Genomic DNA, 23568 nt, shown 5'->3' on the forward strand with positions numbered 1-23568 from the left:
AGGCCCACCAGGATCATTGACTGAACTCTTGACCTGGCACAGGACACCCCAACAATCCCACCCTGTGCCTGAGAGCATTGTCCAAACACTCCTGGAGCTCTGGCAGCCTTGGGGCAGTGACCATTCCCTTGACTCATCCCAAATTTTACTGAAGAATATAAAGCAAGCAAAATATGGGAAGGGAAAAGTTTGAAAATGCAGAGTTTTATCAAGTGGTGTTTGTCTTACTCAACAGGCACAAAATCAGAGAATCAATAAGGTTGGGAAAGATCTCTCAGATCATCGAGTCCATCCCTTGAAAGTCACAGGCGAGGCATGAAAAAGAGATTTTTAACAAAGATCTGTAATTGGGATTCTTTGGTATTTTTCCAAAAAGGATTCTTTGTTTTGCTTTGGTACCACTCATACCTCAGTTGTGGAGTATTTAAATAATATTTAATATATTATAATTTATATGAGGCTTGATTATTTGCAGTGATTAGAAATGAAGTCTGTATCCCAAGATTAAGGAAAAAGAGAGGGAAGAACTGACAAGGCTCTTGGCTTTCTTCACTCTCACAAGTTTTTCTCTTCCTGAGAAGTGGATTACTGAGATTCTGATTATTCAGATCCACAATGAACTTCTGGAAGGTCCAGGTGCTGCTCATGGGTGGAAGTTGAGGTGTACTGTTGCTCTCCTGGCTCTGCCAGGTCTGGGAAAGTGTCATGGGCACAGGAACAATCTGGGCCAGCTCTCAAAGGTCACAAAGTTTGGCCTCTGCTGCTTTTCCATAGTCTCCTTCCAGTGTGTGGTGAGAACCTTTCAGGTCACCAGCAATGATTTTTTGGCTGGGCTTTCCCTTCCAGTTTCTGGGAATTAGATGCAAGTTTTCCAACAGAGAACTTTGGTGATGGAATTTTATTGTGTGAAGTCACCAGAAAGCAGCTCTCTAGGTTTTCAGGACAAAAATGGTTTAAATATTCCTGCTTTTTGGGTGGGAAAGGATATGGAGGCAGTGAATAAGGCCACCCTGGGAAGTGCTGGGATTCACTGACTTGGGTCTGTCCCTGCTCTCTGCTGGTTAAGCTCAAAATTGCATTGAAATAGGAATATATGAAACCTCTTGTGTTCTGCCTGGGAAGTTCAGAGCAACTGTGCTTTGTGCCTTATTAACATTCTGGATATTGGCTTCAGCTTTGTTTGAATCCTGTTGAGTTTGTATTATTTATAACTTGTAACATGCTTTAGGATGGGTTTGATAAACACATTTTGAAGTCGTTTTCTATATCTCCCCATTGCTTTTCCCAGTTTGAGTGCTGTTGTCTTCAAGGGTTTTTTTCCAAAGTCATCCTTCTGACACATTTCCCATGCTGAAAACATGGCAGTTTTTCTCTTGACAGTAAAATATTCCTTCCCTCTGATGATAATCTGCTTTTCCTTTTGCAATAATCTGTTGTGCAGCTTTTATCCAAACACCCATCCGTACACAAACACGTGCCCACGCCCGCGTCCAACGTCAGCAGCCACAGGCAGGAACCAATTTCCTGGGCATTTGTTAATTTGAATGAACATGAGGCTTCTGCTTCTCCTATGGAAAAAAAAAAAAAGAAGCAAACCCAACAGTTTCCTTGGGAATTCATGCAGTGTGAACAGAACACATCTTGGCAAAACGGTGAGCCAAGAAATTCCTCTTTAGTTGCTCTGTTAGGCAAACTGCATTTTAAATTTCTTGCCCAGGGCTTTGTTTGACTTGCCCCAGGCAAGCTGTTCAACATATTTATCAACCCTGTTGGAGTATTAGAGCTGACGCTCATCGAGGAAGATCATCCTCTTAATGCCATCTGTCATCAGCAGTTTTATTTCTTTCAGCTCAACTTGTTCTATTTCACCGTTTTTTCCCCCTTATTCCTCCCAACCATTTCTTAGCTGATTGTTTCCCAGTGATCTCAAATATTCTGCGATTGCTCAGATATTCAGGGGCTGTTGGATGTTAAACCCCTGAGGGTATCAGTGGTACAGTTTTGTTTTAAATCCTGATTGATAACATTAATCCTGTATGGATCCAGATGGCTTCCAAAGCACCCTACGTGTCTCAGTGCTGTGCAGAAGATGAGAGTGCATTTCAATCTGACTCTGGAATTTTTTCCAGATCCTTGACAGGAACTTAAAGAAATTCAGAACAAAGGCTCTGGGGTAGTTTCATGCTGTATTTTTATCTTGAGAACATGGCTTTGATCGTTTTACATTTCCAAGCCCTTAATAAGAGTTGTGTAAGTGCACAGACAGTATCAAAGTGTTCCACAAAGCTATATGAGGGATACTGCACAACAAAGCTGTATTCCTTCCCAAGGGATTTGAGATCCAGTTTGATATTGGATTTTTGTCCACAATCAGAGTGGAGCCAAAGGGACAGACAAGAGTATTTCCCTCTAGAGAACAAAAGTGAATCTTTTGGGAACCTGGTGCTATGGTGTTATTGGTGCTGTGGAGTTACATAAAGTCAAGAAAAATTATTGTAGCCAGGTGAACATCCACTGTGTCTCAGCTGGGTATGCTGGATGTTCTCCTGGGTTCCCAGGACATTTTTATCTGATTTTCCAAACAGGGAGATCATGGACTCACAAAATGGTTTGGGTGGGAGGAGACCTTAGAGCTCATCCAGTTCCACCCCTGACATGGGTAGGGACACCTTCTACTGTCCCAGGCTGCTCCAGGCCCTGTCCAACCTTGGACACTTCCAGGGATCCAGGGGCAGCCACAGCTTCTCTGGGAAACCTGTGCCCATGCCAAGAATGCCTTCCCAATATCCCATCCATCCCTGCCCTCTGGCACTGGGAAGCCATTCCCTGTGTCCTGTCCCTCCATGCCTTGTCCCAAGTCCCTCTCCAGCTCTCCTGAAGCCCCTTTAGGCCCTGGAAGGCACTCTGAGGTCTCCCTGGATCCTTCTGTTCTCCAGGTGAACCCCCCAGCTCTCCCAACCTGGTTCCAGAGCAGAGGGGCTCCAGCCCTCAGAGCATCTCCATGGATTCCTGTGGACTCTCCCCAACAGATCCTCCAGAGATCTGCAGGTTCCCATCACAGCTTCCTTGCCACCTACTTGCCCATGTTTTTTGGGGAGGGAACACAGTGGTGCTCACCAAGGTCTCGTCCTGACCTTCCTCGGTGAAGCCAAGGTCCCTTCTTCAGCCTGAGGAGTTCTAAGAATTAATGGTTGCCACAATTTTAGAGCACAGAGCATCAATATCCCTTTGGCTCCAGGCTCAGAAATATCAGTACTTGGACTATCTTCAATCAATCAGCTGTACCAACTGCTCTCCACAGTTTTTTAAGGAGGAAAATGCCAATCACACTCGGCATTTGGCTGAAATGTATGGAATGAGCATTATTCTATAGGGATGGAACTTGCCAAGGCTCAATTTATTCCTTCCAGCTGGGGAGGGACGGGGAGGGGGGAAACAAACAAACAACAAAAAAATCACTTCAGGTCGAAGCAGCTGAGCATTTCCTTGTCCAGATTTTATAGAGGGAACAAAACCAATCGTATTTAAAATCTGGGCCAAGTCCTGTGCTGGCCAAGGGAAGCAGGATCCTGGCAGCTGTGCCTCCAGCTCCCGGAGATGCTGGCTCGGGCAGGAAGCTCTGAGGTAGCTGGTGGGATGTGCTCTTGGCTGTCCTTTGCTGCCTCAATGTATGGGAGCAGCCTGTGGCTGGATCCTGTGGCATTGGAGCAGCTGGCACGGCCACTGCTCCCAGGGACTCCGAGCAGAGCCTGGCACGAGAGGCTCCTCTGTCTGGAAAGATCCTGTCCCGCTCCTTCCTCTCCTCTGGCCATTGGGAAGAGGTTTCCAGGACTCTGCTCTTTGTTCTCCCAGCACGTTTTATTATATTTAAAGCTGACATTTCCCCCCCCCCCCACCTCCCACCCCACACACCCCTCCCAGCTGGTGGAATATATCCCAAAATCCTGCTAACAGAAGGAGGAGCAGGATCCGTGTCCTTTGCAGTTCATCTTCCTCAGCGAAGCATTGCTGGCATGGGAACAGCTCCTTAATCTGCTGCATGGAAAAGTGCCTTGGAGTGTGGGTGTAGGGATGGCAGGCGGCGGGCCAGGAGAGGCTTGGCATGCCAAGGAAATAATGCATTCATTCTTCAAAATATGACAAAAAAAAAGGAGTCTTCTGGATGTCCTGTTGGACTGCTGGGAAGGCAGGGAGAGGGAAGGCTTGGAAATATAGCTGGCAGGAGGGAAAGGTCAGTGGGAAGTCAGGTGTGTCTGCACCTGATGCCGTCAGAGAAGGATATTCCACAAAGATAAAGGGACAAAAGGCATGAAAAAATATTGCACGAATGAAAACATTATATGTGTGTACATTATAAGAAATGAAAATTGGCCAGTATAAAACACAATGCACCCCTGTGAGCTTCTTTAAATAAATAGAATAAATGGGAGGCTGAGAGTCCCCTGAGCTCTGGAGTCAATGGATGTTAATTAGCACAGGATGGGTGCAGCTTGTGAGGCTGGAGTTTGCATCAGGAACACCCTTCTGATGCAAATTTACTGCCCATGCTCATTTGCAGAAGGGAATCATAAATAGGAATTTACATCAGGGAATCTTCGTGGAGACCAAGGATCATTCAGATATGATAGGAGCAGGCATTGGAGGAGAGATCAGAACAAAGGTGAGGTAAGGTTTCTTTTGGAGATCATGGAGTTCCTTGTGGGACTGTGGGAAAATGTCTGGAATGCTGAGTAATTTTCAAATAAGTTTTCCAATTGGTTTTTTGGTGCTCTTTGATGGCTTCTGTACACAGTACACCAAAAAAAAAGAATTAACAATATTACAAGCTGTGAACATTATTATGAGAATAGATAACTTTGCAATCGGTAATTTTGTCTGGGATTCATCTCTACAGCACAGAGTCCTACTGAGCTTGTCAGGTTGGTCATTTTTTATGGATGTGGAAGAGAAATGGGCAACTCTCAGACACAAATCACTGTATTTTGGGAGATTTGATTCAACTTGAGACTCTCAGGGTTTTGTAATGTCTGTGGCAGGGACTGGTTTCTCCTGCCTTAAAATATGTTAATGGGACACTCTGGTGTGACCCACCTGGAGCTATGGGATCCCCAGTATCAGGAAGATTTGGAGCTGCTGGAGAGAGTCCAGAGGAGGCCACAGGGCTGCTCCAAGGGCTGGAGCCCCTCTGCTCTGGGGCCAGGCTGGGAGAGCTGGGGGGGTTCACCTGGAGAACAGAAGGATTCAGGGAGAGCTCAGAGCCCTTTCCAGGGCCTAAAGGGGCTCCAGGAGAGCTGGAGAGGGACTTGGGACAAGGCATGGAGGGACAGGACACAGGGAATGGCCTCCCAGTGCCAGAGGGCAGGGATAGATGGGATATTGGGAAGGAATTCTTGTCTGTAAGGGTGGTGATGCCTCAAGTTTCCCAGAGCATCTGTGGCTGCCCCTGGATCCCTGGAAGTGTCCAAGGCCAGGCTGGAAGGGGCTTGGAGCAGCTTGGGATAGTGGGAGGTGTCCCTGTCCATGGCAGGGGGTGGAAATGGATGACCTTTGAGATGCCTTCCCACCCAAACCATTCCATGATTCCATGAGTTCCATTTGCCATGTCCAGGAGTGTTTTCCCTGCCCTTTCATGTATCTCTCCCAAATTCTGTGTCATTTATGTCAGCCTTGTGCACACAGATGTCCTGGATATCCTCAGGCACCTCAAATGATCCCAAATGTCTGCATGTAGGGAAATAAATGAATCCCTGGATGTTGAAGCTCCTGTGCAGCCAATGGAGACCTGGTCAATGTGGTTAATCCATTCATCCCTGATAACACCTGAGGTTCCATTCTGCTCTGTTTGTCCTGGAATATTTCAGAATTCTTTTATCTCTAAGAATGGGGTGCTTATCTCTCTTATCAGAGTAGCACTTTGCTTTCATTATTTTAGAAGAATATTTCAGCTTATGCTGACTATTTATTAAGAATATGCAAATTACAGGGTTGCCTATGGAAACACAGGGTCCTTGGTGACAAAAAGCCTTGTTCAGAGGATCTATAGGAGTATGGATCCATAAAGAGAATAGCTGGAGAAAATGGATGTGAATGCTGGAAAGGAATATAGATTCTATAATTTAACCCCAATTGTTTGATTAATATTTTTTCATAGGGATGCTTGAACATTTAAAGATTCCTGTCTGAATCTGATTGGGTTTGAAGTTCAAAACCAGAAAAAAAAATTAAAACACCTTTTGAAATTTCAATTAAGAGTCAGTCAAAACCCATCACTATTCTTGTTTTTGTTTTGCAAATTAGCAATTAAAAAGTGACAAATGTCTTCAGTGCTTAAACACTCCTCTTCAATACCCATTATGTTCAAATAAGACTTTTTTTTTTTTTTCCTAGAATCATGAGTGTTTCCCTGTATTTCCTTTTTTTTCTTCCTCTTAGGAATGCCTCCGGAAGCTCCCTCTGTAACTCCAAAGCTGCACTCACATCCCCACTACTGGGGATTATGCACATCACTTCATGAATAGTTTAAAATCACATTCATGTTTTCCAGTTTTAAATTATAATATGGGTGGCTTATTTTGCCTTTATGGTTCTTAACCTCCTTTTTTTTTTTTTTTTTTTTTGTTTTTTACTTATTTGTTTCCCACTCTGAGTTTTTATTTAATTATTTAAATTTATGATTTAAATTATTTATTTCTTCAGCTTCCTTACTAAAGTAGTAATAATTAAGGGAAGTAAACTTTTTTTTTTTGTACTACAAGACCATGTGAAATCTTGAACTGAAATTATTTCCCTGTTTTGGTAATAATTGTCCACATTGACCATGGTTAGATGCAGCCAGTGCTCTGGAAAACAGGCACTCCATGAGCTCATGTGTCTAATTCCAGAATATTATGGGGGATTTTATTGTTAATATTTCTCTCCTTATGACAATTTCTCCGTCGAACGTGGCACCACTTTAGCAGAATAACAAACATCAGCTGAATGGATTAATGCTGGGGAAAGCAATTTAGTGCTGGATTGTTGTAAATGATGTCTCTTTACCAGCAGGTTGTTTTATTATGACAAAGATTTCAATTTTATCTGTTCTCGGGGATGGGAGGATTTATTGTTTGTGTGAGGTGGCAGCATACTTGAGAAAATGATGAGAGCAGTTCTTCAGGAGAATAAAATCCCTCTCTCTCCGGTAAAGGGCGGCACAATGAACTCAGGGATCAGCTGGAAGAGGGAAAAATGGAGGAGTCCATGATGGGGACACAGGTCATTGGTGAAATACACAGAGTCACAAAATAGTTCAGGTTGGAAAAGCCCTCCAAGATCAAGTCCAACCATCCCCTAGCACTGTCAAGGCCACCACTGACCCATGTCCCCAAGTGCTACATCCCCAGGGCTTTTAAATCCCACCAGGGATGAGGACTACACCACTGCCGTGGAAAGATGGGTCAGAGATGATTACAGTGAGAGAATCCCAAATAATAGTTATTGATCAGGTCATTGGCCACAGCCCTGATGATCAGGGGTTTCAACAGCAACCTTAGGGATTTATTGAGCATTAAAATCCCTGAAATAAAACACTAAGAATGAGCATTTCTGCTTTGTATTTCAAGTTGGGCCTGTATCTGAGCTCAAACCTGAGTTTGGGTTGTCTTCTAAATCTTGGGTTGCTCATTCACACTCAGGTGCTAGCCTAGGAATATGATGTGGAAGAAAATGTGGATCTGTCCCATTCCTTGGCAGGGATGAGGTTGCTCCTTGGCCTCCCCTCAGCGTGTTTGCCCAGTCAGTGGTAGTTTGATAAATTGCCTCCTGTGAGAGCCCCAGCCTCACCTGCTGCAGGCACAGCTGGGATTTTAGGCAGCTGGACCTCAAACTTCCCTTGGAAAATTAAGGATGCAAAGCACTGAAGTATTAGAGTTGGGCAGCAATTTATTTTCCATGTGTCTCATGGAGATCCAGACTTGGGATCTAAGGAAGAACCCCCAAAACAAGTTAAATCACCCTTGAAAGCAGTTTCATCCAGCCTTGGTGTGCCCAATTCCGTGGGAGTTCCAATGGCCCCTCGGCTCTGGAGCCAGGCTGGGAGAGCTGGGCGTGCTCTCCTGGAAAAGAGAAGGATCCCGGAAGAACTTGGAGCCCCTTCCAGGGCCTAAAGGGGCTCCAGGAGAGCTGGAGAGGGACTTGGGACAAGGCATGGAGGGACAGTACACAGGGAATGGCTTCCCGCTGCCAGAGGGCAGGGATAGATGGGATATTGGGAAGGAACTGTTGGCTGTGAGGGTGGTGAGGCCCTGGCACAGGTTTCCCAGAGAAGCTGTGGCTGCCCCTGGATCCCTGGAAGTGTCCGAGGCTAGGCTGGACAGGGCTTGGAGACACCAGCCTGGTTTAGGTGAGGAACCCGAGCCCAAGAGCTGTGGTGGTTATCTCTGTAATCAAGGGACAATAACTGCAATTTTACAATCAGTTTATATCTTCTGCAGGAATTGTCCTCAGGAGGTTCCTGCCTCTTTCCAGGATCTCCAGGAGCAGCCTTGGGTCTTAATTGCTGCAGCTTGCTTAAGCATCGTAATTAGAAGTAGAAATCCCAGTTCTGTACTTTTTGGTGCATTAAAACTTAAGTTGGAAGTTAATCTCTAAAGATTCAAAGAAAGAACATTGTGAGCCATCAAGACTGAAGAAGGGGCTGCTCTGCTCTTCTGATTGTGCTTTGAAAGATAATTTCTGTCATTTTTTGCCCTGTCATATCTGCAGGTTTATCTGGAGAAAGCTCTCGTGGATCACTGATTTCTGTGTATATAGAAATAGTGTATTTAATGTTTAGTTCAGTTTTACTGCCTTTATTTCTACTGATTTAGAAAGGGAATAATAACAGGATGTTACCCTTGGAAATGTCCACATTGCTCCAGCTTGACAATACTGGAATCTCCATGACACTCTAAAGAAATAATTTAATAAATACTCCCTTAAACATTTATTTAACTAAGCCATCAGACAATTGTCAGTGTTAGTGGTGTTTGTTCCTTAATTCCTTTAACCAGAAGAGGTTTTAATTTCCCCCCTCAACAGTCTGATGTCCTTTGATAATTGGCCATGGGGGCGAATGACTACAAAAATCTTATCTGAACATCAGATATCTCTGTGCATAAATTATTGAGCTGACACATTTTTCTGTTTTTATAACATATAATATAATATAATCCATTATTGCTTCCACCTCTGCCTGAAGCAGAAAATTAAATAACTGCTTGCCATTAATACAAATTATTGTATTTTGACAGCATCCTAATCAGTTCAGGTAAAAATGGTGCTGCACAAACAGCACAATTGCCTTATAAGAAACTCTTTTTTGGTGTGTGCATGAGATTTCTCCTTGTTTGGGCCTTCAAATCCTTTCAGAGTTTGCCCTCTGTGATAAATTGATATTCAGAAGCATAAATCAAGCTGTGCTTGAGTCGTGCTCTGATGCAGAATGGATTTCTCTTTATAGTTACCCTATAAATAAACTTGGACAACACTTGACCAGCAGGTGCTGCCTATAGATGTTCCTTCCACTACGCCCTGTATCAATTAATATGCAAATAAGTGATTGAGTATTGCCAGATTTTGACCTCTCAATGTGTATTTTGTGCCCTCTTCAGGTATGGGCTGTTTCTGGGGAGCTGAGAGGAAGTTCTGGAGGCAGAAAGGAGTCTATTCCACTCAAGTGGGTTATGCAGGAGGACATACCCCAAACCCTACCTACAAGGAGGTGTGCTCAGGTGAGTCTTTCCTCTTTGGCTTTTAAGGATCAGGAGTGGACTCCTGAATTATGGATGGCAATGAAGAGTGAAATGAGTGACTGCAGGGATTGAGGAGATTTGGGCTTGGCTTTACATCCTAAACTGGACTGAAATCTATGGATGCCCATCCCATTGCTGTCTCCTAATAATTAATGAGTCAGCGTACGAACAAATATTCTATTCTGATTAATAATCTGTTAATTCTTCACACAGTTCAGTGCACAGCATCCTGTCATTTCCAGGCCAAACCCTTGCATTTATTTTTCACTCTACACTACAAAACTCCAACGCAGGTTCTTTCTGTGATCTGAACCACAGAACCCCTGGCAGCCAGCTAATGCTCCTGGTGGAGAAAACCCTGGCTTTCCTGGACACACTTAGAAGTTTTCCTTTGGTTTATTTTCTTGTTAACATTTTTTTTTGCCAAATGCTGACATTGAGGCTTGTTCTTAGTGACAAACTCTCACATGGGCTTCATGGAAAGGGTGTGAAAAGTGACACCAACAAATAAAGGGCACTCGAAGCCCTGTGCAGAGGTGCTGCAAGGCTGACAAAAAGGCAGAAACTTGCTGGGAATTGTGAAAAGTGGGAAAAGGGATGATTTGAGGGGGAATGGAATGGAATGGAAATAGAAATAAAAATGGAAAAGGGAAGGGAAGAGGAAAAGGAAAGGGAAAAAGGAAAGGGAAGGGGAAAGGGGAAAGGGAAAAGGAAAGGAAAGGGAATTAAATTGGAATGGAATGGAATGGAAAATTATTTTTCCACTTTATGGGAGAAGGGAAGGGAAATTAAATTTGATTAGAATGGAATGGAAAATTCTTTTTCCATTTTCTGGTGACAGCCATACAGAGGAGAATCTGAAAAAGCCTTCTGGAGGGTGTGCAGGATTTGCAGCTATTTTCAGTGTGTTCTTCTAATACATAAATACACCATTTTTGGCCAGCATTAGACAGCCCAGGATGTTCATTCAGCACCAAACATCTTTTCATATTTTGCTTACAGATGTTCAGAACAATTCTGTTGCTCTGTATATTCATAAGCTTTTAGAAATCTGCATAGCTCAAGTGGCACTGAAATCAGAAGGGAAGAACTCTGCTGTTGTTATTCATAAACTGGGGATGTACAATTACCATATAAAATACGCAGCTAACGATGATTTCCTTAAAAACAGGGTCGTTTATAGGCTTGTGGTTCAGGCTGTTCACATGTGAGCAGGTCATTTGGGTTTGCTTTCAGTTGTTTTCTTTGTTTATCTTCAGTGACTGGAATGTAAAGAAAAATAAAATATGTCTGGTTATTATATGATATTAGTTAGAAGGCTGAGATTCGGTGAATTAAACCAATTTATAATCTTGTCAATTCTCATCTTTCTGAGGCATTTTCTCTCATGCAGAAATCACAATTTCTAATAGTTAACAATTCAATATAAGAATGTGCCACACAGACTTTGTTTCTGCTCTGAGTTACATAAAATATTTGGCTGTGAAGTTGTTTCACATCTTCTAAGCAGAAAATCCATGTTTTTCTGAGAAATACTACTGCCTCTTGCATAAGAATTATTCTTTTGACTGATTCTTCCATATTGGATTTCCAGTTCTCCTTAAAATGTCTTGGCTTCCAAAGGTCACCTGAAAGCTTCTAAATAGCTGATGGAAGAGAATGGAGAAAGGGAAAATTAATTTCTTGCTCTGTTACCTCCTGTTCCTGTGGTCAGCTGGTGATTTCCCAAGTTAATTCCATAAGCCCAGAGCAGGGTGGTGGTTGGGATGCTGTTATTTGAGAGTGGGAAGGTGTGGGGAGGGTTTGGCTGGGTAATGTGGGGTTAATTTTACATATTTGTGCATTAACCATTGATATTAAAGGCAACAATGGAAATCTGATGGGAATTTTTCAGGAGTGGCTGAGAGCAATAGAGAAAAAAATGTAATATAGGAAAGTTCTTGGCTCCTCGGATTTGATTGAGAAGGAAGTCCTGTGACAAACTGAAAATAGAGAAGGAAGTCCTGTGACAAACTATCAGCATGTTCACGGAATCCTGGAATCCTGGAATGATTTTGGGTGGAAAGGGATCTTAAAGCTCATCCATTTCCACCAACTGCCATGGGCAGGGACACCTTCCACTATCCCAGGTTGATCCAACTTTGGAACACAAGCCGTATGAAGAACGACTGAGGGAGCTGGGGTTGTTTAGCCTGGAGAAAAGGAGACTCAGAGGTGACCTTATCACTCTCTTCAGCTTCCTGAAGGGTGGCTGTGCTGAGCTGGGGTCGGTCTCTTTCTCCGGGCAACAACAGACAGAACAAGAGGACACGGTCTCAAGCTGCGCCAAGGGAGATCCAGGCTGGAATTAAGGAGGAAGTTTTTCACAGAAAGAGTGGTCAAATACTGGAATCATCTGCCCAGGGAGGTGGTGGAATCACCATCCCTGGATGTGTTTAAAAAAAGACTGGATGTGGCACTTGGTGCCATGATCTAGTTGAGGTGTTAGAACATGGGTTGGACTCGATGATCTTAAAGGTCTCTTCCAACCTAGAAATTCTGTGTTTCTGTGATTCTGTGATCCAAGCCCCATCCAGCCTGGCCTGGACACTTCCAGGGATCCTGGGGCAGCCACAGCTTCTCTGGGAATTTTATTCAAGGTCCACAGCCCAGAATTCTTTCCCAATATCCCATCCATCCCTGCCCTCTGGCAGTGGGAAGCCATTCCCAGTGTCCTGTCCCTCCATGCCTTGTCCCATGTCCCTCTCCAGCTCTTCTGGAGCCCCTTTAGGCCCTGGAAGGGGCTCTGAGTTCTTCCTGGATCCTTCTCTTCTCCAGGGGAACTCCCTCAGCTCTCCCAGCCTGGCTCCAGAGCAGCAGGGCTGTGATGAATTTGTGGCTCTCCTGATGTTCAAGCACGGCCTGGTATTCCTTGGAGAACCCTTCAGCTGGACACTACAGCACTCTTCCAAAGTGGCTCTGGTTCTCCAAAGTGTTTAAATGTATAATTAAACTACAAATATTCCCTTACCTTTCTGTAGCTTGTAAAAGGGATCTGAAGGTATCCACGGACAGGAACTAAGTCCTCAAGATTAAAGTTTCCAAGCAGTAATGAGAGTGGCTCAGAACATTTTCTTTTGTCATTAAATGGCTGTCAAGAGAATAGATTCCTGTTGTGCCTTTGTATGGTCTTTTTTTTTTTTTTTTTTAATCCTTATAAGAACAGGATATAGGAATTTTAATGACTGTGAAGAATCTCAGTGTTCACCATGCCCTTGATCTGTGCCTTGATAGGACTGGCCAATTGCTCCACCTCCCCCCTTTTTTTCCCCCCCCAGTTCACCTGTGAGAAAGGAAGGAAAGGTCAGCCAAAGTACAAAATACTGCATCAATCAAAGTTAATGTCATGAAATGTGGGAGTTACTGTTTTGTGTATTGTTTGTAGCAATTGAAGAACAGGATTTTGTAGAAAATCTGTAATTTTTGTTAACCAGAACAGTTGGAACAAGTTGTGTCTCTGCAATCATGAGATTATCATCCTAGGATACTCCTGGATGTGCATCTCAACCTTGATATGACCCCAGAAACTATAATTTGTCCTCCATTGAATTGCTAAGTCATGAAATAAAATGAATGTAGCAATTTCACTTAAAAAATAATTTGGAAAGGTGACGGCAGATGCTGCTGTAACGATAAAACCTTGGCAACAAGAACCCAACAGATGCACTGAATTTCACTTGCCTCCTCCTCTGCAGCTCTACCTCCAAATTTTCAAAGTTGACACTACTGACATGTTTTTTTTTTCCAGCAGAGAAGTTGACCAAGAAAACTTTATTACACCTTAAAATCCAGGAATGGAGTCTGTAGATTTGTCATTTAAAAATGAAAGGCAGATGAAATTATATATTTTCAATGGTAAATAAATGGTAAGAAAATTTGCCATTGCCTGAAAAACAAAAAGCTCCTTGTCCACAAGGGATGGCAGCAGCTCTGCTGAGGGAGCTCTGCTCCATCTGTAATCAAGGCTGAGTTCACTTTTCCATCTCAGAATTTGACTTCTCAGGGTTAATGTCTTGTCTGGTTCAGGCTTGAAGAAACCTAAGTGATATTTATTATTTAGATACCTGATTGTGCCTCGTGGCAATTTAAAAATCCTAATAGCCTTACTGCTGTCCTCTGCTCCTTTCATCTATTTGTCCCAGCTTTGCCCACAATCACAGGCTTGGGTTGTAGCGGCAATATAAATACCAAATATATTATTTATTATTAACAACTTTATTTGAATTGTATTCTCCTGAGATGTGTTGTTTCCATCTTTGCTGTCTCCTGCTTTATTAAAGATATATATAAGATGAAAATGTGGGAGCCCCAGAGGTTGAAAGAGCCATTACAGAGCAAGTCAAAGACAAAATCTTCTGACCTGGAGCCTACAGGAAGCTCCCAAAGGAGCTTCATTTCCACAGGAGACTCCATGCAGGATTGGGTTGTGATGTTCCCCGTGTCACTGGGCCTGAAAACAGAAGATGCAGCACAGAGCTGCTTCTTTTTAACTATCAGAACACGTTGTGTTTGTGAAAATGGTGTTATCAAAAAGCTCAGTGCTGTTGTTGTGGCCGGTGGGGGGGGTTTCCTGCTTTTTGTTCTTTTTGGTTTTTTTGCTGTGGAGACCTTGTGAAGAAAAAATAAGCTACAAAGGCAGTAAGTCTGTGCTCAAACTGTGCTCCCAGAACTGGTGGTTACTACAGGTGGTAGATATTGGGAATAAATCCTTCCCTGCGAGGGTGGGGAGGCCCAGGAACAGGTAGCCCAGAGCAGCTGTGGCTGCCCCTGGATCCCTGGAAGTGTCCAAGTCCAGGATGGATGGGACTTGGAGCAACCTGGGATAGTTTCCATGGCAGAGAGGGTGGAAAGGGATGGATTTTAAGGTCTCTTCCAGCCCGAACCACTGTCTATGAAACCAGGGAGAAGCTGCAGCTCTTGGGAGACCATGAATCTGGAATTAAAGCAGGTGATGGAACATGTTGGTATTTTCCCTGCATTTCTTGTTTATTGTGGTTGTGTTCCTGTTCTTTTGCTGCTCCTGCTGCTCATTCTCCCAGGTGAAATCTTCCTTCCTTTCAGGCACAGGACTGAAATGCTGTGGTGTCAGTGTGGATATGTGTGACAATGTTTTTTTCCTGAAATTGGGAGAGCGCTGCAATTACTCTGTGCAAACATCACCCCCTCTGACTTGCTTGTTTTATGGAACATCTTCCTGTGCTGGCATAGAAAAGTTTGGAAATTGACTCTTGTCTCACTGAGGTGATTAAGATTTTGAATAATTCTGCAAGTGACCTGCACAGTTTCTAGGAGTTGGATGAATAATGAAAGTATCAAACCACAGGAGTTTAACTTCTATTTGCTCAGCTGTGCCCAAGCTGTTGTAGTTCAGCTTTTAATAAGTAAATTTTGATAAGTGAAGTTGTCTCACCTTTGCGGACACTCACACTTTTACCTGAGCTTCCTCCAGGTGAGGAGAATTTGGTCCATGAGGAAGACAAGAACCCCATCCAGTGAAAGGAAAGGCAAAACCTTTGGATTCTCATGGCTGTCATGCACTGCAGCAACAGCAATCTGAAAGATATTCAGAGAAGGATTTTGGGGAAAGCCAGAGCTCAGGGGTGTTCCTGGATTTCCTCATGGATTTGTTGTGGGCTGAGATTTGAGCACATCCATTGTAGGTGAATTCTTTGCAGAGAGACAAAAGAGACAAAAGCCTTTCGGAAGGTTTGGTGCACTAAAAAAGGGCAGATTGCGGAGCTGGGATTAGAGAAGGTGTAGGATGGCGCCTGCAAACTTCTGGATGAAACATCAAAACCTATTGCAAAGTAGAATCCATCCCTTTGTGTCTTCCAGGTTGGAAGCCCTGGGTGTAAGCAGTGGAAAAGACTAATCCAATTTTTATTTGAACACCCAGAACGATAGAAATCCCACCATTTCCATCTGTGGGCAACTTCCCCACAATATTGAGGTTGCACCCCCCTCTTAAGTGATTTTTAGGACTTGGTTAATTCTTTTTAGCCCTGCAGCAGAGATCTTTGCTTGCAGAGCTCCAAGGATAACCCACAAAGCACCCAAAATTCTTCTGACAGAAGATAATTGAGGTACAGCTGAGGTTCCTGCTGGTTTTGGCTCATTGACTTCAGAACCCTTTCCAAAAATTGTGTCTTCCTGTCTGGGACCTGGCTGCTCCTACAACAGGGGCAGGAGGGAGGGTGGATCACTCTTCTCCTGACCCCAGGATGTTTAATCGAATACCTTGGCCATTGCTGGGATAACTGGGTCACTCAAAGGTTTATTTTGCCCTTCACTTGGGAACCAAATCCCCTTTTTATTTAAGCTACTTTTCAAGGAAATTCCTTGGATATGGAATCTCAGAAAAGGAATAGAAGAAAGGGAGGATACTGGACTGTTTGGAGTGTGTCTGCTGTGCTGATTCACACCAAGGATGCAGCTGATCTAAGAATCTACTGCAGCAGAAATCAGCAAGACTTGGGCTGGATGGGGCTTGGAACAGCCTGGGCTAGGGAGCAGCATCCAGCCTATGGCAGGGCTTGGACCTGGATTAACTTTAGGGCCCCTTCCCACCCAAACCAGAACAAGTTCTGTCTTCATCTCCCAGCTTCCAGGTATTAATGATTTAGTCTTTAATCATCACTGATGACCTTTTCTGTATTAATTTGTTTATCCACCTCTTTAATATGATTTTATTCCTGGCATTCACAAATAGGAGGGGAAATTGGGGGTTCATTAACTCCAGTGCCGAACCCATGCAGGAAGTTTCAAAGAGAACTTGTTAAAGGATATTTTGCTAAAGGTTAATTCTTGGCAGCTACAAATCAACATGTCTGGAAATTAAGTATTTATTCTGAGGAGGAAGGAAAAATTTCCTTTACTGATAGTCTTCCCTTATTTATGAGTATTCCTTGGTGATGTGCTGCACCTTTGTACCATCAGTAGGGCTCAGAACAATAGGTGAGCTGGGAAGTGATGAAAAAACAAGGTAATGGGGGGAAAAAAAGACAGATCTGCTATAGGAGGTCTGAAAATACCACTTATGCACAAGGCTGCTGTCAGGACGTGTTGTTTCTTACCTGTGGGGTTTCCAGCCCCGGATTGGGGTGACCCCGAAAGATGGAAAAGTCTCTCCTCCAACCCATGCCTTTAAAGAAAGACTCAGTAGTCTTCTGTTGTCTGTTCTTAAGGTTGTTTATTGTTGGTTATCTAAAAGATTCTTCTCCTGAACTGCTGTGGCCCGTTCAGCAGCTCAGACAAAGGCATACTGCCCTCCCAGGGGGCTGGTGCCATCTTTTATATCATATATTACGTACTACACGTTTATACTTTTCCCCCAATGTCTATTATCTATATTGAATGGTGACTTTCTACTCTAAACCAATCTGTGAGTGCCAACATCACCAAAGACATGGAGGTCAGGAACGAGAAAGAAGGAGGACATCCCTCCATCTTAGAACCCCTGACCCCCACGTACAAAACCTGGAGCCCTGTGTACAAGGCTTAAACCCCCCCTGTACAGCACTCAAAAATCCTTCCTTTCACTTCGTGACTACTTCTACTACAATACCTAAACTTGTGTGTGTGGCTTGTAATTCTTCATACGGAGTTGGTAATTTGCTCCACGGGCTAAGATCAAAACCCCACGTGTGTCTTTGGCTGCATGCCAGGGTCTCAGAGCCCCCTGCCAGCGGCTCTGGCCATCCAGGGCACCCAGAGGGATGTTCTGGATTCCGACACTTACCCAGTAGTTCAAATAGTTGCTGTTATTCATCTACTCAGGATTAACATTGTGATGTGAGCTGTGGCCACCAGCACTAGAACAGTTTGGTGAGTTGGTGAAAATGATGTTAGCAACAAGCTCACTGTTGTTATGGCAGCCAGTGGGGTCCCTTACTTTTTGTATTTCTTGTACTTCTTGTACTTGAAGTACTTTTTGGTTTTGCTCTGAGACACTTGTAAAGTAAAAATAAGCTACAAAGCCACTTACTGAGTCTACCAAACTGTGATCCTGGAATTAGGGAGGGACCTTAAGCTGAGCTGGTTCCTGCCGCACTCAGAGCAAACCTGATTTCTGTGTGGATGAGGTCACCTCAGGCTGGTCACTTTGTCCATGTCTCCAGGCTGACCTTAAATTTGTCCTTCCGAAGGAGGAGAAGCTCTCTGCCTTGGATAGAGCCATCTTGGAGCTCTTAAAAATAAGCTAAAGGATTGTCCTGTTTGTCTTAACTTCTTCTTGTTAAAAGCAAAAAGAATACACAAAAGTATCTGAGGGGAGCCTACAAGAAAGATGGAGAGGGAATTTTTACAAGAGCCTGGAGGGACAGGACGAGGGGCAATGGGTTTACAGTAACAGAGTAGGTTTAGATGGGATACTGGGAAGAAATTCTTCCCTGTGAGAGTGCTCAGCAGCTGGGATGGAATTCCCAGAGAAGCTGTGGCTGTCCCTGGATCCTTGGCAGCATCCAAGGCCAGGCTGGATAGGGCTTGGAACAGCCTGGGATGGGGAAGGGTGTTCCTAGCCATGGCAGGGGGTGGGACTTTTAAGGTCTCTTGCAACCCAAACTATTCTAATTCCATGATTCTACATAGCCAGGACTCCTCCTAGACTTGTACTCAGCAGGGAATATTTTGCTCTGAGGAGCTCAGTGCACTCTTTGCACTGCCCTGCTCTTGTTTTCAATCCTTCTGAGGTGTATTGTCTGTACTGACATTCCCAACCACCCCTTTTAAATCTGTGGATCCTAGGAATGCTCTGTCTGGGAAGAATCAAGAAGGAATCATGAGGTTTCTCTGCCTGGAGACATTTCTGTGCCTGTTACTGAGCCCAGAAAATCTTTGTGGCAGTGTCTGTGTTCCCACACGTGCCCACAGTGTATCCACACACATGAAGTGTTCCTGGGAAAACAAACCCAAATCCCAGCATTTGTCCAACTGCATTTTTTTGTCGACTCCTTCCCCTCTCAGTTTAATCCAGTGTTTACTCAGTCAAGCGATTCAATTAGAAGCTGTTTTTATTTTCTTTCTGAGGAGTGAAGAATGTTAATTGTAGCTGAAATGCCTTCGAGTGATTCTCTCCTAATGTCACATTTCCATAAAATCTAGGAAAGCTTTGCTTTCTGCAAAGAGAGTGCAGCAGCAGAACAAAAATGCTAAAAAAGTGGGTTTAATGTTCTGAATGCTGGACTTGGCATGGACTGGGACCTTGCTGGGGAAAGCAGAGGAAAAAAAGAAGGTCCTTTACTCCTGAAGTGTTGTGTTAGGCTGAGAGAAAAGACAGCAGATTGTGCAGACAATTGGAGAAATCAAGGCTTAGGAGAATTATGATTAATATGAAAAGCCATGATCTCAGTGTGTACAGAAATGTCACTGCCTGGGTTGGAGTAGAGAGGAAGGGAATGGAAAACAGCTTTAATTCTGCTGTCCTTGGGTTCCCAGGCTGTTACTGGGGTTTGACTGGAGCATGATATGGGTGGGGTTGGTCCTTCCTCTCAGGGATCTTGTAAGCCATGAAGATTAGAGCTACATTCCTGTTGCTGGTACTTCGTGGCCTCCATTCATGGAATCAGTACAGTTGGAAAAGCTGGAAAATCTGGAAAAAAAATCTGATTATTGTCGAGTCCAACCATTAACCAGCACCACCAGCAAACTGTGTCCCCCAGTGCCACATCCACATGTTGTTTGGACACTTCCCGGGATGGTCACTCCACCCCTGCCCTGGGCAGCCTGAGCCAGTATGTGATAACCCTTTCCATAAAGAAGTTGTTGCTAATATCCAACCTAAACCTCCCTGAGGCAGCTGGAGGCTGTTTTGTCTCATCCAGAAGAGTCTGACACCACCTCCCTGCATCCTCCTGTCAGCATGTTCTAGAAAGTGAAAAGGTGATCCATGACCTGGGATTAAGGAGATCCTGATTTATCCTGGCCACAAATTTTCTTTATTCATCCTGAGAGGTGACAGGTACCATGGGCTAAACTGAAAGTTTGAATTATCATTGACTGTAATAATTACACATCGTTTACTTATTTTTTCCTTTTTTTTTTTTTTTTTTGTGTGTGTGTGTGTGTGTGTGTGTGTGTGTTATAACAGCTCAGATTTTTATTTGGAAAGGACTCAAGGCTTAATCATGTCATTCCCTCTCTGAATGCTGTGAAAATTCTTTGTTCCAAGTCAAATGGAACACCATTATAGCACACTTATCATCTGCTAAAAAAGTAACAAATTGGGTCAAACTGATCCTAGACATAATTCTGCTGATGTTAATGGTGTTACATCAGGAAGAAATTTCTCTCGGCCTGTTAACAAGATGATAAGATAAAAATGTGGCTACCGAGGAGCAAACAGACCTTGGAAAAAGAAGTTCCACTCTCACTGATCCTGCCCTGTTTCTGCTATGTTTTGAAGCTACAAAGCATTGCAAGAGTGCTAAATATTGACATTTTTGCTATTATTATTATCTGAATGGGCTGGCGATGGTGGGGGAGGTGGTCAGGATTCTATTCCATCCTTGTCCTTTGAATTTTTGGCTCCAGCAGAGCTGACCCTGAACCAGTGGTAGGTGCAGATGGGACCATTATTTTTCACCGCTTCATTTATTTTGTTTTAACAAATGGTTTCATTTTCTCTGCTGCCTCGTTGCTCTGTGCTCAGGGCCGGTTCAACCCTTCTGCAGGTGTTCAGAGGTGTTCAAAGACAGGAGCAATGTGTAATGAGCTCTCCCCTCATGTCCCAGCTGCCTTTGTGAGAGCTGGTCAGAAGTCTTTAGGTGAAGCTAAAATTAAATGGAAAAGTATAGGCTGAGATCTGGTGTCTTTAGTCTGAGCTGAACTTAGGCTGGAAAGCAAAAGGAAAGTAGGATCCATTTTGCATTAAGTAGGTCACATTTTGGGTGGAGAGAAGACCTTCTTCCTTCTCCTGAATGTGCAGCAACCCGTAATCCAAAGGGGAAAATGGAATCCATATCCAAATAATCCAAAATGTGGAAATGGAAGCAAACAAGCTGAAATTCTTGCACAGGGAAAAGCAGAGATTTGGCTTCCCACAGTGTACCTGGCATGAAGCTGCTGCCAGGTGCATCAGCCCAGATGTTAACTCTGGGAATGAATTCCAGGACCTTTTCTTTCTGTCTCTTCTTCTTCTCCCTGCCCAGATTGCCTCAAGCAGTAGAAGAAAACAAGCTTCTCACCTGGCTCCTGGTGTCCAGGGAAGGGAATGGAGCTGGGGAAGGGGCTGGAGCACCAGGAGAGGCTGAGGGAGCTGGGAAAAGGGCTCTGCCTGGAGAAAAGGAGGCTCAGGAGGGACCTTGTGGCTCTGCACAACTCCCTGACAGGAGGGGACAGCCTGGGGGGAATAGGGACAGGAGGAGAGGGAATGGCTTCAAGCTGTGCCAGCGAAAGGTTCAGGATGATTATTAAGAAAAATTCTTCACGGAAAGGGTGGTCAAACATTGAAAGGGGCTGCCAAGGGCAGGGGTGGGGTCCCCATCCCTGGAGGGATTTAAAAGCCGTGTGGACATGGCACTTGAGGACACAGATGTGTGATGGCCTTGGCAGTGCTGGGGAACAGTTGGACTTGATGATCTCAGAGGCGCTTTTCTGACCCTGATGATTTTATAATTTTATAATCTCACCCTTGTGTCTCAGCAGTGGCCTGGCTTTACCAGGACATGTAAGGAGTGTGCTTCCTGAGCATTTGCCCTAAACCTGGAGTTAGGAGACTTCCAACAGAATTGTCTCTTATTTTGAGAGTCCTTTGGGATCCAGACTCCAAATGCCCTGGGCAGGTGTTTGAACCAAGGGCTGTCACACCAAAATTTGGCAATATTTTGCTACCAGCTCCCACAGTTCCAGATCTAATTAACTAGGAAGAGCAAAATACTTTTCCTGGTCTTTCCCAAAAAATTTACAGACTCCAACCCAAAGTCTCCAAAGATTAGGAGTATCTTTCATAGACAGCAGTTGAGATTTATAGAACTTTGCATAATAAAGAGAATAATTTCTATGGCCTGCTTGAGGGATGACTATTTCAGGCAGCTCTGGAAAACAAAATAATGAATTAAAAATGGCACAGCTTTGCAGCAGAACTGCAGTTGTTGCTCCTGTTTTCCTGCCAGGCAGTTTTGATCCACCGAAGTGCAGGAATAATCAGTGTCACAGCAGATATGGAAGGCAAATCCTGCAGACCAACTGAGTGGAAAGCCAAGTGTCTCCCTGCATATTCATCTATTTATCGCCTCTGATTCTCCTCTAATTCCTTTACTTTCGATATGATAATAGACTTTTCTCCATGCACACCCATTGTTCCCATGAAACAGGATTTGTCTGCACATGAGATGTTCATATAACTTGTGAGGGCAGAATGCATCAAAACAATTGAGCTGCGAGCAGGGATCTCACTGAGTTGCTTTTTGCCTCCTTTATTCCCATCTTTTCTGCATTTGAATTGTTAAACAGGAGCTCTGCTGCAGTGTCAAAGAGTGCCTTACAAAAGCTGTTGCCATAGAATTACACCTAGAAATGAGTTCTTTATAAATCAGCGGCACGACAAGTGGTTATTTATTTGTACTCAGGTCTATTTAACAGCTCTTCATTACAAGAATGGCCCAGAGTCTGAGGAACAACTTATCCATTACAGCTCCTGCTCCCCTTGTATTCCATAGAGAGAAGATACAACTTTTCACGCATTTTCAAAGAGTTCTCAGAAAATAACTCCCTCTTTTCTCACCTCTTCCAGGAATCCCTGAACTGCCCCTGTGCTTGTCACACAAGCAACACAACCTCTTTGGGATCCCAGAATGGTTTGGATGAGAAGTGACCTTAAAGCTCATCCAGTTCCACCCCCTGCCATGGGCAGGGACAACTTCCACTGTCCCAGGGTGCTCCAATCCCCATCCAGCCTGGGACTGGACACTTGCAGGGATCCAGGGACAGCCACAGCTTCTCTTGGCACCCTGTGCCAGGGCCTCCCCATCCTCACAGGGAACAATTCCTTCCCAATATCCCATCCATCCCAGCCCTCTGGCACTGGGAAGCCATTCCCCCTTGTCTTGTCCCTCCATCCCTTGTCCCAAGTCCCAAGTCCCTCTCCAGCTCTCCTGGAGCCCCTTTAGGCCCTGGAAGGGGCTCTGAGGTCTCCCTGGAAGGGGCTCTGAGGTCTTCTCTTCTCCAGGAGAGCACCCCCAGCTCTCCCAGCCTGGTTCCAGAGCAGAGGGGCTCCAGCCCTTGGAGCATCTCTGTGGCCTCCTCTGGACTCTCTCCAGCAGCTCCACATCCTCCTGCTGTTGGCCCCAGGGCTGGAGGCAGCTTTGCAGGTGGGGGTCTCACCTGAGAGGGGCAGAGAGGCAGAATCCCCCTCTCCCCTGCTGGTCATAAAACCCCTTTTGAAACCCTTCCTGGGAATGGAGCTGCTCCCTGGCTGCAGCCAAAGCCGTTCCCATTCCATCCCGAGGGGCAGCAGAGGTGTCTCAGGGGAAGTGCTGGGATCTGTTTTCCTCCCCTTTGCTGCTCCTGCCTCTCTCGTGTCCCTCAGCAGTGGTTCCCTGTTGGAATTTGCCTGGCAGCCCTTTGGAGCAGGATGGGAGGAGGAGCAGGGGCAGCTGGGGCTGCAGATTCAGCTCCTTCCCTTTCATTCCTGGCTCCAAGGCTGACTTGGGTGACCTTCAGCTCTTCCTGCCTTTTGTCCTCACTCATGAAAAAAAGGGAGATAGTTTATCTTATCTTCTAAGGGGCTTTAAAATTCATGGATATATGGATTTTTCTGGGACTG

General features: G+C 44.5%; 1 protein-coding gene across 2 annotated transcripts in view; it reads left to right on the plus strand.

Moving 5' to 3' along the window:
- MSRA (methionine sulfoxide reductase A) overlaps positions 1-23568 on the plus strand; it is a 231757-nt gene that overhangs the window by 96073 nt on the left and 112116 nt on the right. For both annotated transcript variants that reach the window (XM_038130774.1, XM_038130775.1), the window contains exon 3: positions 9630-9749. In XM_038130774.1, the coding sequence (XP_037986702.1) occupies positions 9630-9749 (120 nt within the window). The remainder of the gene's footprint in view (positions 1-9629; positions 9750-23568) is intronic.

This window comes from Motacilla alba, chromosome 3 (genome assembly GCF_015832195.1).
Source record: "Motacilla alba alba isolate MOTALB_02 chromosome 3, Motacilla_alba_V1.0_pri, whole genome shotgun sequence".
Classification (NCBI taxonomy): Eukaryota; Metazoa; Chordata; class Aves; order Passeriformes; family Motacillidae; genus Motacilla; species Motacilla alba.